This window comes from Rutilus rutilus (genome assembly GCF_951802725.1).
Source record: "Rutilus rutilus genome assembly, chromosome: 10".
Taxonomy (NCBI): Eukaryota; Metazoa; Chordata; class Actinopteri; order Cypriniformes; family Leuciscidae; genus Rutilus; species Rutilus rutilus.
Window position 1 is genome coordinate 1,325,001 of NC_140215.1, and position 17,690 is coordinate 1,342,690.

The 17,690-nt window shown below is 39.3% G+C and overlaps 2 protein-coding genes across 6 annotated transcripts in view; both read right to left on the minus strand.

The window, feature by feature from the left end:
- arsh (arylsulfatase H) overlaps nucleotides 1-13,456 on the minus strand; it is a 16,519-nt gene extending 3,063 nt beyond the window's left edge. Inside the window, exons 1-9 of one of the 2 annotated variants that reach the window (XM_084421272.1) lie at nucleotides 13,313-13,456; nucleotides 13,036-13,086; nucleotides 12,809-12,952; nucleotides 10,638-10,759; nucleotides 8,850-8,972; nucleotides 4,928-5,351; nucleotides 2,428-2,564; nucleotides 1,131-1,253; nucleotides 328-490 (exon numbers count right to left, since the gene is read on the minus strand). In XM_084421272.1, the coding sequence (XP_084277398.1) occupies nucleotides 328-490; nucleotides 1,131-1,253; nucleotides 2,428-2,564; nucleotides 4,928-5,351; nucleotides 8,850-8,972; nucleotides 10,638-10,759; nucleotides 12,809-12,952; nucleotides 13,036-13,064 (1,265 nt within the window). In that variant the 5' untranslated portion in view covers nucleotides 13,065-13,086; nucleotides 13,313-13,456. Of the gene's footprint in view, nucleotides 1-327; nucleotides 491-1,130; nucleotides 1,254-2,427; nucleotides 2,565-4,927; nucleotides 5,352-8,849; nucleotides 8,973-10,637; nucleotides 10,760-12,808; nucleotides 12,953-13,035; nucleotides 13,200-13,312 lie in introns of those variants that run through there. The other variant, XM_084421271.1, reaches the window with a different exon arrangement.
- Nucleotides 13,457-14,453: 997 nt separating this feature from the next.
- LOC311298408 (uncharacterized protein) overlaps nucleotides 14,454-17,690 on the minus strand; it is a 30,625-nt gene continuing 27,388 nt past the window's right edge. For all 4 annotated transcript variants that reach the window (XM_084421273.1, XM_084421275.1, XM_084421276.1 and 1 more), the window contains exons 16-18: nucleotides 16,961-17,077; nucleotides 16,793-16,843; nucleotides 14,454-15,087 (exon numbers count right to left, since the gene is read on the minus strand). In XM_084421273.1, the coding sequence (XP_084277399.1) occupies nucleotides 15,059-15,087; nucleotides 16,793-16,843; nucleotides 16,961-17,077 (197 nt within the window). In that variant the 3' untranslated portion in view covers nucleotides 14,454-15,058. The remainder of the gene's footprint in view (nucleotides 15,088-16,792; nucleotides 16,844-16,960; nucleotides 17,078-17,690) is intronic.

Sequence of the window (17,690 nt, forward strand, 5' to 3'; positions counted from 1 at the left end):
TAGTGTGTTCTATAAATAAAGGTGTATTGACTTCTGAGTGGTTAGGTGCTGCTATGTGGTTGCTAGGGTGTTCATGGTGGTTGCTGTGGTAATGTTAGAGTGTTCTGAGTGGTTGCTAAAGTGTTGCTAGGGTGTTCTATAAATAAAGGTTACGACTTCTGGGTGTTTACTCATGTGTTGCTACATGGTATCTAGGGTGTCCTGGTGGTTGCTAGGGTGATGCATGGGTGTTTTGGGTGGTTGCTAGGACATTGTTAAGGTGATGCAAGGGTGTCCTGGTGGTTGCTAGGGTGATGCAAGTGTGTCCTGGTGGTTGCTAGGGTGTACCTGTGCTCCGGCAGCGCCCCCCCGGCGAGCTTCACCGCTGTGGGAAAAACATCCATCAGACTGGTTGGTTCGTTCACCAGTCGACCCGCGGTGAGACGCCCGGGCCAGTGGAATATTCCCGGCACTCGGATCCCTCCCTCCCAGCCGCCCATGGCTTTACCACCTAAACATGCGAGGGTCAGTGAAAACACAGAATCATGTTGTGTATTTGTCTGTGTTTCTGTTCTTTTTGGAGCTTTGCACCATGTGTGAAGCGTGAACTCCTTCAGCGAGTGTTTGGGGTCGTTGCTATAGTGTTGCTAGGGTGTTCTGGATGGTTGCTATGATATTGTTAGGGTGATGTTTGAGTGCTGTTGGTATAGTGTTGCTAGGTGGTTGCTAAGGTGTTCTGGATGGTTACTAGGGCATTACCAGGGTGATGCTAGAGTGTTCTGGGTTGTTGCTATAGTGTTGTCAGGTAGTTGCTAGGGTGATGCAAGAGTGTTCTGGGTTGTTGCTATAGTGTTGTTAGGTGGTTGCTAGGGTGATGCAAGAGTGTTCTGAGTTGTTTCTATAGAGTTGTTTGGTGGTTGCTAGGGTGATGCAAGAGTGATGCGGATTTGTGTATTTAGAATGACATTTTATTGTAGCAGTAAAACATCAAATTATTTGTAAACAAATCAAACACTCTGGTCTGTTGTGCTGCCCGCCAATCCCGTTAGAGCATCCAGCAGTGTTGATGTTGAATAGAGCACGTCAGCTCTGGTGTTTCACAGGTTCACGCAGGTTTAGGCTGAGTAAATGATGACAGAATGTGTTCGTACCTCGATAGATCCCGTTCCAGCCTCCTCTCTGAGGGTCTTCGATGTAGCCGCCGTGATCAGATGTGAAGTACGTCAAGGTTTTCTCCGACAGGCCGAGCCTTTCGATGGTCTCCATCATTCTACCTGTGATCAAACACCTGATGTGACTGAGCTGTCGAGATCACGTGACCGGAGCTCTTATGTTTCTTACATTAATTGTTACAGATTTGTTACATTTGATTCATGAGAAGAAAAGAGAGAGAAGTTATATTTTGTGTGAATGTTTTTTTAAAGATTGTTTGGCATTATGACATTTAATTATAATTAATTATTAATTATTTTATTATAAGTGATGTACTGGAAACAAATCTCATTTTTATTATCAATAAAAAAAAAATACATTTTAAAGTATTTTACAATTTAATGAATATTTGATTGCAGTAATAAACATTTATTTGTTTGCACAATTATTACTAAATGCCACAATGCAATACAATCGGTGGTTGTGAGGGTGTTGTGGGTGGTTGTGAGGGTGTTGTGGATGGTTGCCAAAGTGTTGCTAGGTGGTAACTATGATGTTCTGGGTGATGCTAGAGTGTTCTGGGCCGTTGCTATAGTGTTGCTAGTGTGTTCTGGGCTCTTGCTATAGTGTTGCTAAGTGGTTACTATGGTGTTCTGGGTGGTTGCTAGGGCATTGCTAGGGTGATCTGGGTTGTTGCTATAGTGTTGCTAGGTGGTTGCTAGGGTGTTCTGGATGGTTGCTAGGGTGCTGCTAGAGTTTACTGAGTTGTTACTATAGTGCTGCTAGGTTGATGCAAGGGTGTTCTGGATAGTTGCTAGGGCATTGCTATGGTGATACTAGAGTGTTCTGAGTGGTTGCTATAGTGTTGCTAGGATGTTCTGGAGGGTTGCTAGGGTGATGCTAGAGTGTTCTGGGTTGTTGCTATAGTGTTGTTAGGTTGTTGCTAGGGTGATGCTAGAGTCTTCTAGGTTGTTGCTATAGTGTTGCTAGGGTGTTCTGGATGGTTGCTATGGCATTGCTAGGGTGATGTTTGAGTGTTCTGGGTCGTTGGTATAGTGTTGCTAGGTGGTTGCTAAAGTGTCCTGGATGGTTGCTAGGGCATTGCCAGGGTGATGCTAGAGTGTTCTGGGTTGTTGCTATAGTGTTGTTAGGTGGTTGCTAGGGTGATGCAAGAGTGTTCTGGGTGGTTGCTATAGTGCTGCTGGTTTGATTTGCTTTCTTTTTTCTTGGTGAATTTGTCTATTTACTGTTATCACTGTTAGCATGGGTCGGAAAGAACAGAAATTCATCTCTTACCAACCATCCAGTCCACTTCTTCCACGTTGTCCCCATACAGCCCATGTTTGCTCTTCCCGGCGAATCTCTCGGACACGAAGAGGGGCGTGTGCACGTGTGCAAATGACAGGAAGAGCAGGAAGGGCCCGTCTCGGTTTCTGACATCATAAATCACATGAGGAACAATCACTCTAAACAGAAACCAAAGACGTTTCCCACGGCAGGCACAAAAAAACAGCCCATAATCGTGAGCGTGGGAACGCCGGGAGACGAACAGCTGATCTGCCCGGACAGGTCTAGTGTCTGAATTACCACATTATTAAGCAAGCATGCATGCAGATGAGCTTTACAGCTTCCTGTTCACGGGTGAACCTCAGCAAACATGTAAAGAACACATCAGCACAAAATATAAATAAACTAATGAGAAATTATATTTTACATCAAGTTTTTAAAGATTGTTTTGCATTGTGTGGCATTTAAATAGAACAAATTAATTCACTGTAAACAAATCCAATTTTTATTACAGTAATAAAAACGATAATTAAATTGTAAAATACTTTATAATTTAACTATTTTTTAATTGCAGTGAAAAAATACATTTGTTTGCATTGTGGTAAATTAATTGATCATAATTAAAATGACTGAAGTGAAGTGCATGTACAGGTGTTTGCTAGGGTCTTCTGGCTGGTTGCTAAAGTGTTCATAAGTAGTTGATATGTGGTTGATAGGGTGTTCTGGGTGGTTGCTAGGGCATTGCTAGGGATATACTGGGGTGGTCTGGGTGGTTTTAGTCCTGGGTGCTAGGGTGTTGCTAGGATGATACTAGGGTGTTTTGGGTGTTGCTAGGGCATTGCAAAGAGGATATTAGGGTGTTCTGGGTGGTTGCTAGAGCGTTGCTAGGATGATATTAGGTTGTTGTGGGTGGTTGCTAGAGCGTTGCTAGGATGATATTAGGTTGTTGTGGGTGGTTGCTAGAGCATTGCTAGGATGATATTAGGTTGTTGTGGGTGGTTGCTAGGATGATAATATGATGTTCTGGGTGATTGCTAGGGTGATACTGAGGTGTTTTGGGTGGTTGCTAGGATGATACTATAATGTTTTGTGTGGTTGCTAGGATGTTGCTAGGATGATACTAGGGTGTTTTTGGTGGGTGCTTAAGTGTTGGTAGGGTGTTCTGGGTGGTTGCTAGAGTGTTGCTAGGATGATATTAGGCTGTTCTGGATGGTTGCTAGGATTATACTATGATGTTCTGTGTGGTTGCAAGGGCGTTGCTAGGATGATATTAGGGTGTTGTGGGTGGTTGCTTAAGTGTTGCTAGGCAGGTGTTATGTGGTTGCTTAATTAATTTTGTTTTGATTTAAGTATAAATTAATTAATTGTATTACAGTAATATTTAATGAGAATTTCTATTTTAGCCCAACATCAATATATAAATGTGATCTGAACATGTTTGCGTGCGATTCACTGTTAATCATAAATGAGTCACTGTCTTTTCCTCAAGCCTTCTGAACAAACATGCTAAAGATTGACACATTCATGTACTCGTTCGTTAGTGAATGACCGTGGTTAAACCGCTCGAGCTGCTCTAACTGCCCCTGACGGTTGCCTAGTGCTCTGGGTAGTTGTTGAAGGGTTACTAAGCAGTTGCTATGTGCCTGCTTACCAAAAAAAAATAATCGATATTTATATATATATATATATAAAATGTTTAGTATTTGTTATAAATACTTTTAATTTAGACTTTTAATTATATTACAGTAATATTTAATGAGAATCTCTATTTTTGCTTTTTTTTTAATCATTGAAGATAATGATAACAAAAAACTTAAAATCTTTGGACACATGCTAATTTATGCTAGCAACATGCTAAAACATTTAAAAACATGCTAGCAATGTGTTAAATTATGCAAGAAACATGCTTATTCATGCAAGCAACGTTAAATCATGCTAGCAACATGTTAAAACATGATAGCAAAATGCTAATAATGCTAGCAACATGTTAAATCATTTTAACAACATGCTCATCATGATAGCAACATGTTAAAACATGCTAGCAATGTGTTAAATCATGCAATCAACATGTTAAATCATGTAAGCAACATGCTTATCATGCTAGCACCATGTTAAATCATGCAAGAAACATGCTAATTAATGCAAGCAACATGTTAAATCATGTAAGCAACATGTTAAATCATGCTAACAACATGTTCAGTCATGTAAGCAACATGTTCAATCATGTAAGCAACATGTTAATTCATGCAAGCAACATGTTAAATCATGCTAGCAATATGTTTAAATCATGTTAGCAACGTGTTAAATCATGTAAGCAACATGCTAATCATGCTAGCAACATGTTAAATCATTTTAACAACATGCTAATCATGATATCAACATGTTAAAACATGCTAGCAATGTGTTAAATCATGCTAACAACCTGTCAAAACATGCTAGCAATGCATTAAATCATGTTAGCAACATGCTAGCAGCATTCTAATGTCAGAATTAGAGAATTTCAGCCCACCTCTCCACGAACTGCTCCGCTTCACTCATGAGCCGCGCGTTCAGCGTCTCCGGGTTCAGCGGCTGCTCCACCACCTCGCCGTTCCTCATGATGATGCAGTTCCAGGTCCTCAGGAGTTCGAAGGGCACGAACCACACCGAGAAGCTCAGCAGCAACAGAACGGCCAGAAACACCAGGAGCGTCAGGCGGATCTGCATTAGCCCGACGGCCCGGACCAGAAGCAGCGTGAGGAACGCGAGCGCCACCAGCGCAGAAATATTCCACAGCATCTCCTGCAGGTCCACCAGGACATCTTTCCCTTCTCCAGGCTGGCAGTCGTTGAAGTAGGTGAAGGGAAGCCCGTAGAAGAAATCAAAGCCGTGGTTGTTGGGATGGTGGCAGTGATCGTTCCTGCTCTCACAGTTCACTCCCAAATGCCACTTACCTGAAGAGTGAGTGAACACACCGTAAAGACAATCAGGACATTTGGCAATCAGGACAATCAGGTGGTTGATTATGATTTAACTTTTCTAACTTTAGTTAGTGTGTAATGTTGCTGTTTGAGCATAAACAACATCTGCAAAGTTACAACGCTCAAAGTTCAAAGCAAAGGGAGATATCTGCTTTTAAAGAAATCGCTTTTTAAGGACTACAACAAACGGCTGGTAGGAACTACACAAGCTTCCTCCCGGGTTAGTGACATCACTAACCCTAAAATTTACATAAACCCCGCCCCCGGGAACGCCATTTATAGATTATCAAGACAGAATATGCTAATCAATGACACATAAGCTACATAAACATACACACACACACGCGCTGTTGTAGCTCCGCCCTCTGTGCCGGGAGCAGCAGCTCATTTGCATTTAAAGGGACACACACAAAAACTGAGTGTTTTTGCTCATCCTCAAAAAGTGACAACTTTAACATGAATAATATAAAAAATATCTGTGGGGTATTTAGAGCTAAAACTTCACACACACACTCTGGGGACATCAGAGACTTATTTTACAGCTAGTGAAAAGGGCATTATACCACCCCTTTAACAGTTTTCACAGGATGAATTTTGAGTGTTTAAGCTTTCGAACGACACCAAGGACGCCTAAATGTCACTTACCTGAAGAGTGAACACATCAAAATCACAGTTTAACCTGTTAACCCGCCACCCTTTAGACCTCTCTACACCTCAGCACATTATAGCAGAAGCGAAAGCACTTCAATAACACATTATCTATTCAAACACCCACACGATCTTATTCCTAAACGACAGATATTCGTCTCCGTCTATTAAACCTTTGACAAAATCACAGCGAACATTCAGATCTGCGTTCTGAGCCAGAGATGGCCGTAGTCATGTATAGATATGAAACAGCTTCACAAACAGTCTTTTCAACCATTATTTCTGTCTTACAATAGCTCAGATTATCACAGAGAACTGGATACGTTTATAGTTCGGATTTAAACACTGATGCCACTTACCTAAAGAGTGAACATCACACTCAGTTTAACCTGTTAACAGTTTTCACAGGATGATTTTTGAGTGTTTAAGCTTTCGAACGACACCTAATTTATGATGATGAATTATAATATGTGATGGGAACCTTTCAGTACCGGTTCAAAAGGCTACTTTACTACTTTACTAGCGAGACGTCTCATCCTTTTGAAGTGGAAACATGCCTCATCCCCTTCTTTTGATCCAAGGCTGAAAGAAGTGTTCACTTGCATTAAATTGGAAAAAATCAGACTGTCACTCATTGGTTCTTTAATAACCAGGTTTAATATCCAGGTTCTTCAATAACCATTGGACCTTTGATAAACTCTGGCGCCCCTTTTTAGATTATTTACTGGCTAACTCTCAAGACACTTAAGATGAGAATCCTTCCCTGATCAATTTTTTTAATATTTATTTATTTTTTGTAAATTGTTTTATTGTTAAGATATCAATATTGCATTGTTGTTTTTCTTTTATTTCCCTTATTGGAAGATGTTGGTTGCTGATTTGAGGGAGGTTCGTATTGGGGTATTAACAGTGTGGAATGATCATTTCATAAAGCCAGTGTTGTTATCTGTTGATTTGATGTTCCATGCAGAAAAATACAATGAAGAAATTTGAAATAAATATGTAATGGGGGAAAAAAGCTAATAAAACAGCTCAACAAGTGTCCTTTTCTGACAGTCAACAGGCTAATGCTAAAATTATATACATTATATATTTCACCACCTCAGGAAGTCATATAACCAAATGAGATAACTCATAATAACGTGGGAGGGAAATGTGCTTATTTGTCATTAAAATGTGTCACACTACAAAAAATAAAAAATAAAAATCACCCAAAGATGTGGATTCGCTCATCATTTACTCTCAGTTCCTTGAGTCGTTCCAAACCTGCATGACTTTCTTTTAGAGTTATCGATAACTAAACTAAAACCTTCGCTTTTACTCGAAATAAAATAAACGTGATAGTTCACCCAAAAATGTATATTGTCATCATTTATTCACCCTATTAAACCTGTTCATCATTCAAAGCGATCATATCGCTACACAAAACTTGGATTAAAATGCTCAATTTATATGGGTTTGTTTTACGACGCCTTTATGAACTTTTTTTGTAGATTTCTAAGTTTAGGTTTCCTGTCAATGGAGGGACAGAAAACTCTCAGGTTTCTTTATAAATGCCTTTATTTGTGTTTCAAAGATGAATTAAAGTCTTATGGGTTTGGAACGACATGAGGGCGAGTAAATGATGAGCCAATGCTAATGTTTTAGGTGAACTGAAATAAAATAACTAAAACTAAAAGTGACATTTAAAAAAAAGTAGACATTAAAAACTAAAAAACTAAAAGTGAAAACAGAAAATGTAAAAATATAAACTAATTCAAAATATCAATTGTATATCCATGATATTAAAATAACACTGCTTTCTTTTTTTTTCTGTGGAACAAAACAGAATATATTTTGAGAAACCAACGCGTTCTTCAAACTTTCTTTATGCATACTATCATTTTTTTATGCATGCAATAATAATAATTTTTACGGTAATGCTTTACAATAAGGTTAATTAGTTAATATATTAACTAACATGAAATAAAGCTAGCGCAAGTTCTGCCAGGGAGACTCAATCATTTACGTCACTAATTGCCTCTTCAACTACCCATTCATTTTCTTGCTGTAGCATAAAAGGGCAGCACTTACTCATATCTGAGTCCGCAGATGCTGTTGCTCCAGCCACCACCTTCCTCCCCACCACCACTAAGACGGATCTTCTCCTCCATCCCCCCCATCACGACCACCCAGGTGTCCACCATCACCATCCCCAACATCACTAAATGGGCTCTCCTCTCCAACCTGAAGTCTTCAAGACGCCCTCCCTTCCATCCACCCCACCACCACCAGATGGCCCCCTTCATCGCCTCGGGGGGTGAGCGGCGCCCCTGCCTTCATCTTCAGTCAGCAGTCGCTGATTCAATACCCCTGGAATTCGAGTCATGAACGGGGCCTCCGCCAAAGAATTTGATTGCTTGCTGAGCTCATTAATAAATGTCTATGCTACAGCATTAATTCTCCCGAGTCTTTCTGGCAGAACTAACCATGAGCAATACATTTGTCACAGTATTTATTCATCTTTGTTAATGTTAGTTAATTAAAATACAGCTGTTCATTGTTTGTTCATGTTAGTTCGCAGTGCATTAACTAATGTTAACAAGATTTTAATAAAGTATTAGTAAATGTTAAAATGAACATTAACAAAGATTAATAAATGCTTATAAGTGCAGTTCATTATTAGTTCATGTTAACTAATGAACCTTATTGTAAAGTGTTGCCATTTTTACTATAGGCATAAATATTTTTCTTTATGTATTAAATAATTGTTATGCATATTATAATTTATGGACTCCTTTGCGACTGATTCACCCTTATACTAGTATGTATTAAGTGTCTTACCCACAATGCCGGTGGTGTAACCCTGCTTTTGCAGAAGTTTAGCGAAGGTGGTTTCGCTCGGAGGAAGTCCTCCTGATCCAGCGAGGAACAGAATCACCTGCACTCGACCTGTGCTGCCCAGACCTTCACACACACACACACACACACACACACACACACACACACACACACACACACACACACACACACACACACACACACACACACACACACACACACACACACACACACACACACACACACACACATTACTGTATAAAACACTCAATCTGAGACTCAGAGTCCACAGCACAACTATTATAGAGGAACAATATCACTGCAATCACTTTCAGAACGATCGTTTCCAGCTGATAAATGATATGAACATTGACAGCCAATCAGAATCCATCAACAGAACGACAAAACTTGAGGATGGATTCTGATTGGCTGTCAATGTTTATATCATTTATCAGCTGGAAAAGATCGTTCTGAAAGTGATTCCAGTGATTTCATTCCTCTGTGTTATTCTTGAAAACTGAATAGGGGAAAATTTTTTTTTACTCAATTCCATATTTTTCCAAACTGCATAGGAACCCTGTAATGTCAACAGGTACAGCTTTTGACTTTAATACTTGAATTTTATGTATAATATATACAGTTTTCAATTGTAGTCTTTTAAAAGGGCATCTGAAATAATAAACTAAGTGCAATGTAGTGTTGTCAAAACTTGCCGAGTATTCACGTAAACACAGTCAGTTCTGTTTTAAGTGAATGTAAACAGATGAGAATGAAAACGCATGTGTAACAGTATCATGGATCCGTGCGTCAGCTCTTAAAGTGACAGCGGCCTAATAAACATGCAGCCAAATTATGAGATGATATAAAAAATATCTATACGGCCGTTTTTCCCTTATGGTATCGGTGTCAAAACTGTGGCAGTGAAAATGCTGAGTAACTTTGGAAAACCACAAGCCACAGTATCAGGTGAGCAAAAAATAATGTCAAGCCCTGATAATATTGTATTAGTAGATGTTTAGATTAACATTAGCTAAGATTAATAAATGCTGTAGAAGTATTATTCGTTGTTATTTCATGTCAACTAATGTAGTTAACCAACTAAGGGTTAGATTTACTAACAGCTTGCTCCAGCGCTACTAAAACCTCCTGTCTGGATTTACTACAGACACGCAGTGAAGAATCAGCGCTGGAAAGGCGAGGACAGGGTCATTCTTCTGGCTGATATTATTGCATATGTATTTGTAGGAGTTTCCCTTTCAGACGCAACATTCATGGGAGGAGAGTATTTAAATGAATCACGCAAGGTGATTTACTAAGGTTTGCGCTTGTCAATGTACTAGTGTTTGCGCCATTATTTACTGCCCCAAAAAAGCCCGTCTTAAACCAGACGCTACCTGCTAGATTGTGTTGGTCATTATGGAAATGATCTGACTGTGTTCTTTAATCTGCGCTCTCACACTAATGTGCCCTGTTTAGTAAATCTGCCCCTAAATCTTATTGTAAAGTGCAGGGCCGGATTATCCATAGACGGGATTGGGCGAGTACCAGCCAATAGGGGGGCACCCAGGGCCAGATTATCCAATGGGCATTATGGGGCCCAAGCAAGTGAAAAAAAAAAATCCTTTACTTTTTTACATTTCCGATAACGGAGCGTATATTTGCACTAAGTGTCTGTCTTTTTTGGCAAAAAGACGCCCACCACTAAATATTTTCTTATATATTTGGGCATTATGTGAAATCATATTCACAAATAATGTTCCCTCTGTATAAAGGACGGTAGTGTTTCCTCACCGGCGCGGAGAGCGTAGCGGCCCGTCATGAAAGCGGTTCTGCTGGGAGTGCAGAGAGGAGCGGCGGAGAGATGATGGGTCAGTGTCACTCCGGCGGCGGCCAGACGGTCGATGTTTGGAGTCCTTCACACACATCACAACAACATCTGCGCATTAATACACTAGCGGAAAACACAGTTTACAATGTTTCAAACCTACACCGCAAGAAATGAGTCTTGTTTTCCAGAACAAACATCTAAAACATTGTTAAATCAAGATACATTTACTGGAGAAGGGAAATGACTGAAGATATTAGGAAATGCATGCTGAAAATTTGATCAGAATGAAGCGAAATATCAGACAAATATCTGCCAATGGGGTCAGAAAAATAATCTCGTTTTGTCTTTGAATCAAGTTTTTTTTTTTTTGGACCCCATTGACAGAGATGTGTTCATGTTTTAATCCATATTAATTCACACAGGAGCACCAATAAATGACACCATTTGGTGGGTCTCTATAGATCAGCCCAGACAATGGCATTACTGGGTTAACATATTAAGTTATTTAGCATATTGTTTGCACAATTTTTACAGTGAGCAGCAAATCTGATTTGACTATTATTATTATTATTGCTTTTAATTATTACATTTATGTATTACATACACCGGTTTAACATTTGTTGTAATCTAATGATTTTGCAGTTATTATTTTGCCAAAAAGCATAAGTAAATCTATTATTTAAAAAAAAAAAACTGCATCCATAAAAAACTATTGTTGCATGAAGATTCTATAAATCCTCCTTTCATATTCCAAGGACAGAATAACACCATAGGGGGAGAGTGGGGTGCCAGTTTTTACTCAAAGTGACTTTAAAGTGAGGCCATGGCAGTAATGCCTTCAACTTAAGGATGTGCATATATTTCAGGATGTGGTGCATCCCTGAGAACAATAACTTTGGATCTGAAATAAATTGTTTCAGAAATATAGCTTTTGGGAAAAAAGTGGTCTCATGGCACAACTTGCCCCTGGTGCGGGGGAAGTTGTGCCTTTGGGGGAATACATTGGGGGTAAATTGTGCCAGTGATTTCTGAAGTAAAACAGAACATTTTAATGTTATGAACCGTAATGCTATATGAAAGCAAGATAAATTCAATACAAAATTACTCATTTAAGGTTTATTTAGATATTGTCCCCCTGGAATACCATAGCATGCGTTTTTCCTACTATGGTCAATTGCATAGGGATATTGTATTGAACATAACTCTGGATCACAGTGTCATAGAGACAAGGGGGCGGGCTCATTTTACTCAGACGACCAATCAGTCTCTCAGTATCATTGTGAAGCTATCAAGCTACGCCCTAGCAACCATTTAGAGCACCATAGCAACACAATATATGATATTTGTGAAGCATTTCAGGCAAAAAGGCTTTGGCAATAGATGCCTGTTGACATAGCGCTGTCTGTCAATTATGTAACATATAAGAATAAAGTGACTAGGCTAATTTCTAAACATCCTATTGAGCCACTTAAAAACAGAATAAAACTTCTCTTTAATAACATAGTGCAAACTCAAAACTGAAATCAGTGTTAGCTAAATTAAACAAATAGCAGGCAGGCCTAAGTCAAACAATGATGAGGCATGCCCATCTCCTCACTTCTCAAGATTATCCCCTGTGAGTATGTAGGTCTAGGTGGTCTGGATCTGGCACAACTTAACCCAGGCCCTTTGGCACAAATCACCCCAGACCCACAAGTTTGAAAAACTAGCATGATCCAGCAGTTAAGAGCTAACATCATGCTAACTGTATAGACTCATTGTGTAGCCTACTAAAGCACTAAAACATGTGTGAAATGTTTTCAAGCTTGTCTATAATTGTTCAGACACTACAATCAAAAAACCTTAATCATAGAAATTTTACTTTGAAAGGGAAAAAACTGTTTTTTGCACTAAAATGTGCTTAACTCTTGTGCCATGTGTCTCTCTTCTTTGGAGGATGAGTAAAAGTGATTGCTTTTCAAAATTATGTGGTCACATGACCAATTTCTTCTATGGTTTTCCAGAAACAAGGGGTGGAACCACTTCCCCCCCGGCACAAATCACCCCACTCTCCCCATAGGGTCTGAAACAACACGAGGGCGAGTAAATGATGACAGAATCCAGTTATTCTTTTATTAAGTGCAGTTTCATTCACCTGATGGTGTCGTTGCCATAGCAGCCGAGATCTCCAATGCCCAGATCATCCACCATCATCAGGACGAAGTTGGGTCTGAAATCAGGATCTGCGTGTGTGACACACAAGCTGGACTGGAACAGAACCAGTAAACCAGCAAAAACCCTGCAAAAGCAACACCAGAGCTCAGTTTCTCTAACAGCAACACGTGTGTGTTATGATTGATGAAATCTGCAGATGCACGAAACCTTAAGCTCGTGTTGTCCATCAGCAGCATCTGGAGATGAAGCTCCTCTAAACTGCAGGTGAGATGATTGACATGTTCAGATTGACATGTTCGCAGAAGGAGAACACACAGGAGAACACGTGATCACGGAAATGACAACACTCGCACGCGCTTCTGCTGGAGTTTGAACATCAGCTTATCTAATCATTAACAGCAGGATCATACAGTACATACAAACATACATGCGTTTCATTTCATGCAGCTCAGATTCTCTCTTTAGGTTTCTTTTATATGCTCACCTTGCTTTAAAAAGTCAGTTTCCTCGATTATTCACAGGATTTACACTCACTCTCCTCGTATCACTGTAAAGCTGCTTTGAATCAGTCTATGTTGTTAAAGCGCTGTATAAATGAATGTGACTTGACTTCATTCTCTCTTTTACCGACAGGATATTTCACATTCCCAGCGCACTCGCGAAAGACGCACTTACCGTAAACACTCACATATAGACGCATATATTAATGCGCGAACCATACTGGCTCGGTTTATTTAATAATTATCAGCTAATGTGAACAGAATGAGTGCAGTTTGTTCGACACATGCCTGTGTGATTGTTATACTTGTTTGTTTTATTCTAAACAGAGTGTGTTAAATCAGTGTGCGCTGATAGTCGACACTACACGGTAGATTCGAACAAAGAGTCTTTTACCAAAGTCCCAAAGTCTGCTTTCACACATCGCTCATGTTGTTTGCCTGGAAAAGCTGCTTCTGCACAACTCAAATATTTATTTAAATGTGTGCAATGATTAAAAAATATGACTCTACATTTAGCATATTATTATGCATAATACCACACTGTAAATTATTGCGACTATTATTAATAATTATAATAATTATTTACATTGAGTTTATTATTAGTAGTAATATTATGAGCTAATCCTGTGGTTCACCATGGTTACAATAATGAGAAATAATTCCTCATAGAAGGTTAATTGCTTCTAAAGGGAACACTTAATTTATGTTTTACTTGTTTTCTCTGTAACATTGAATGTAATAATATTATGCATTATACCACAATGTAAATTATTGCTATTATTATTATTATTATTGGTAACACTTTATTTTGCAGTGTTACACATTACTCGTAGTTACTGTAGTAATAACTTTAAATTATGCATGATTTCATGCAATTAACCCTACAGTAAGTACATGTAGTTAATTATTATTACTCAGTACTTAAATGTATAATTACACTGTAACACTGACACCTTTTTATTATAACTTATAATAATTATTACAAATAATTTGCATTGTTATTATTGTTATATAGCTACAATAATGAATCATATTTCCTCTAAAGTTGATGTTTGTGCAGTTCTGGTTTGTGTCATTAAATCATTGCATTATGAAACTGTGTGCAATCAACTGTGTACATGGTCATTTAATGTAACCAACCCTTTATTCAAACTCAACAATTATTTACAGAATTTAAAATAACAAAAACAAAATAGAAAGAAAAAAATCCTATGAATTCTATTTGGTCAGACAACACAATTTCAAAGTGAATCATTCCAGGGTGTGAGATTTGCTTTTTATGAATATCAGCGGCAACAATTAAACATCGAACAAAACTGTGTGATTAAAGACACAGTGATGAAACTACATGACACTTTTTAAAGTAACGCAATGAAATGCCTCTCCAGAAAGGCTGTCGAATTACACATGCATACACGTGCACGCATCCCGTCCCATTCAAACTATGTGAAATTACATTCAAAACAAGTTATTAACAGTTCTATGTGCTAGTTCAGAACTGCAGTCGAAGCAGTGGGAGAAGGGTGTTATGAAAGCATAATCTGCGTCAGGAGCTCTAAATGAACGTTTGTGCTGCACTGTGAATGCATGAAAACACATGAATTGTTTGTGAAGTTCACTCTTATTCTCGAGATGAGAACGAGTAGTTATGATGTGCTATTCAAATGTGCACCGGTTCACAGTAGCTTCATGGGAATCCTCGGCCCGCAGACCCGCGTTCACCGGCAGAGTTAGGGTGAGTCCAGGAGGGTGCTTAAAACTGTGTGAAAAACAGAATAAACATCCGCGTTAGAATGCAAACATACAGTTAGCAGTTCACATCAGTATAGAGCTGCGCGATTAACAGTTTAAAGGGATACTCCACTTTTTTTGGAAATAGGCTCATTTTACACCTCCCCCAGAGTTAAACAGTTGAGTTTTACCGTTTTAGAATCCATTCAGCTGATCTCCGGGTCTGGCGGTACCACTTTTAGCATAGCTTAGCATAGATCATTGAATCGGACAGGACCATTAGCATCTCTCTCAAAAAAATGACCAAAGAGTTTTGATATTTTTCCTATTTAAAACTTGACTCTTCTGTAGTTACATCGTGTACTAAGACCGACGGAAAATTAAAAGTTGCGATTTTCTAGGCTGATATGGCTTGGAACTATACTCTCATTCCTGCGTAATAATCAAGAAACTTTGCTGCCGCGTAATGATATGACGCAGCGCCTGAAAATAGTCGACCCTATAGTCTGCCGAGCTGGGGACTATTTTCAGGCGCTGCGTCATATCATTACGTCGGCTGAATGGATTCGAAAACGGTAAAACTCAACTGTTTAACTCTGGGGGAGTCGTAAAATGAGCCTATTTCCAAAAAAAGTGGAGTATCCCTTTAAAGATTGCGGTCTGGATTCAAACACCTGCGCGATATTATTCCTAAATGACAAAGATTCATCTCTGTCTATTAAACCTTTGACAAGTCCAAAAGTTTATAGTTCGGATAGAAACACTGATGTCTACGGTAGTGATCAAAATAGAGTAAATCACCTTTTGAAAGTAACTTGATGCTTCAAATAAAGATTTGCAATTACATCATTACACCAGTAGGTGGCGACAAGTGACTGTTAAAAATGTGTGAGTCATTGAATCATTCAAGAGATTCGTTCAAAAACGCTGATTCATCCGGTAATGGAACAAGTGAAGTCATTATGAGTGAGTCATTGAATCATTCAAGAGATTCGTTCCAAAAATTCTGATTCATCTAGTAATGAAACAAGTCATTGAATCATTCACTCAACCTGATTTTTTAAAATAATTCATTCAGATTCATTAAACATTTAAATAGACTGCAGCAATTAACAGTTGTCAGAACCTCTAGTGTGTTATTTTGTTTAGTTTGTTGAGAATCGTGCAGCTCTAAGCACGTCCTGATTTTGCAGAGTTAGAAGCGTTTCTGGGTCAACATATTTTGTTGATCCTGGAACAACATTCCTGTTCGAAAATGTAATCCTAACCCCTATACCTAACCCCACCCATAACGTCTCCCTAAAATCAGAGTGAAATGATAAGTGAATAACTGATGTTGTCAGCCTAAACTTGACATAAACTGTAAACTTGTCCCTCAAATCTGATTGGTTGATTGGAATGTTGTTCCAGGAACAACAAAGATATTGATCCAGGAACATGTTGCTCTTGGTGGAATCAGGTTCTGCCGGCTCTACATCATGTGACGGGGGTTTTCCATCACGTGGCAAACCAACAGTACTGGAATTGTTTATTGTATGAAAGAGTTAACTATTTATTTTAATGCCAAAATTATGCATGAATATGTGGTTAGTGTATTTTATGATTCGCTTTCATCATTGTTTCTCCCCACCATTCGAGAAGCACTTGTTTATGCTGCTATCTAATGCCATATATGTGACAATATTCAGTGAAAAACACATTTTAAAGGTGTAAATAAGCTGTGATTGGCTCACCCTGTGGGTCGCTCTGAGTGCCGTTCTCTTCTTTGGCGCTCTCTGGGTCGCCTGAAGAGAAAGCATATGTTCTCATTCAACAATTAACATACGGACTAGATGCATATGACAGGTAACTATGATCATGTGCTACTGATTCTCCTCTAGAGCGTGAGGCGAGCCACAGACCTCTCTGGACCTTGAAGCACAGTTTCTTCTTTTGATAGGTGAAGTATCCGGTTATGGCACCAACAGCTGCTACTGCAATCCCACAGACGACACCAACAACCGTACCGGATCCACTGTCTGGAACAGAACCAAACCAAACCACACAGTACGTTACTATACGGCTGTTCGCGTGCTCTGGGTGGTTGCTAGGGCGTTGCTAGGGAGTTATTAGGGTGTTCTGGGTGGTTGCTAGGTAGTTATTAAGGTGTCCTGGTGGTTGTTAGGTAGTTGTTAGGGAGCTCTAGGTGGTTGCTAGGCCATTTCTAAGTAGTCAGGGTGTTCTGGATGGTTGCTAAGGCATTGCTAGGTAATTATTAGGGGGTTCTGAGTGGTTACTAGGGCATTGCTATGTAGTCATTAAGGTGTTCTGGATGGTTGCTAGGGCATTGCTAGGTAATCATTAGGGGGTTCTGGATGGTTGCTAGGGCATTGCTATCTAGTCATTAAGGTGTTCTGATGGTTGCTAGGGCATTGCTAGGTAATCATTAGGGGGTTCTGAGTGGTTACTAGGGCATTGCTATGTAGTCATTAAGGTGTTCTGGATGGTTGCTAGGGCATTGCTAGGTAATCATTAGGGGGTTCTGAGTGGTTACTAGGGCAGTTCTATGTAGTCAATAAGGGGGTTATGTGTTGCTCCTAGTGTGTTGCTGCATAGTTGTTGGGCATTCTGGGTGTTTGCTAGGCCAATGCT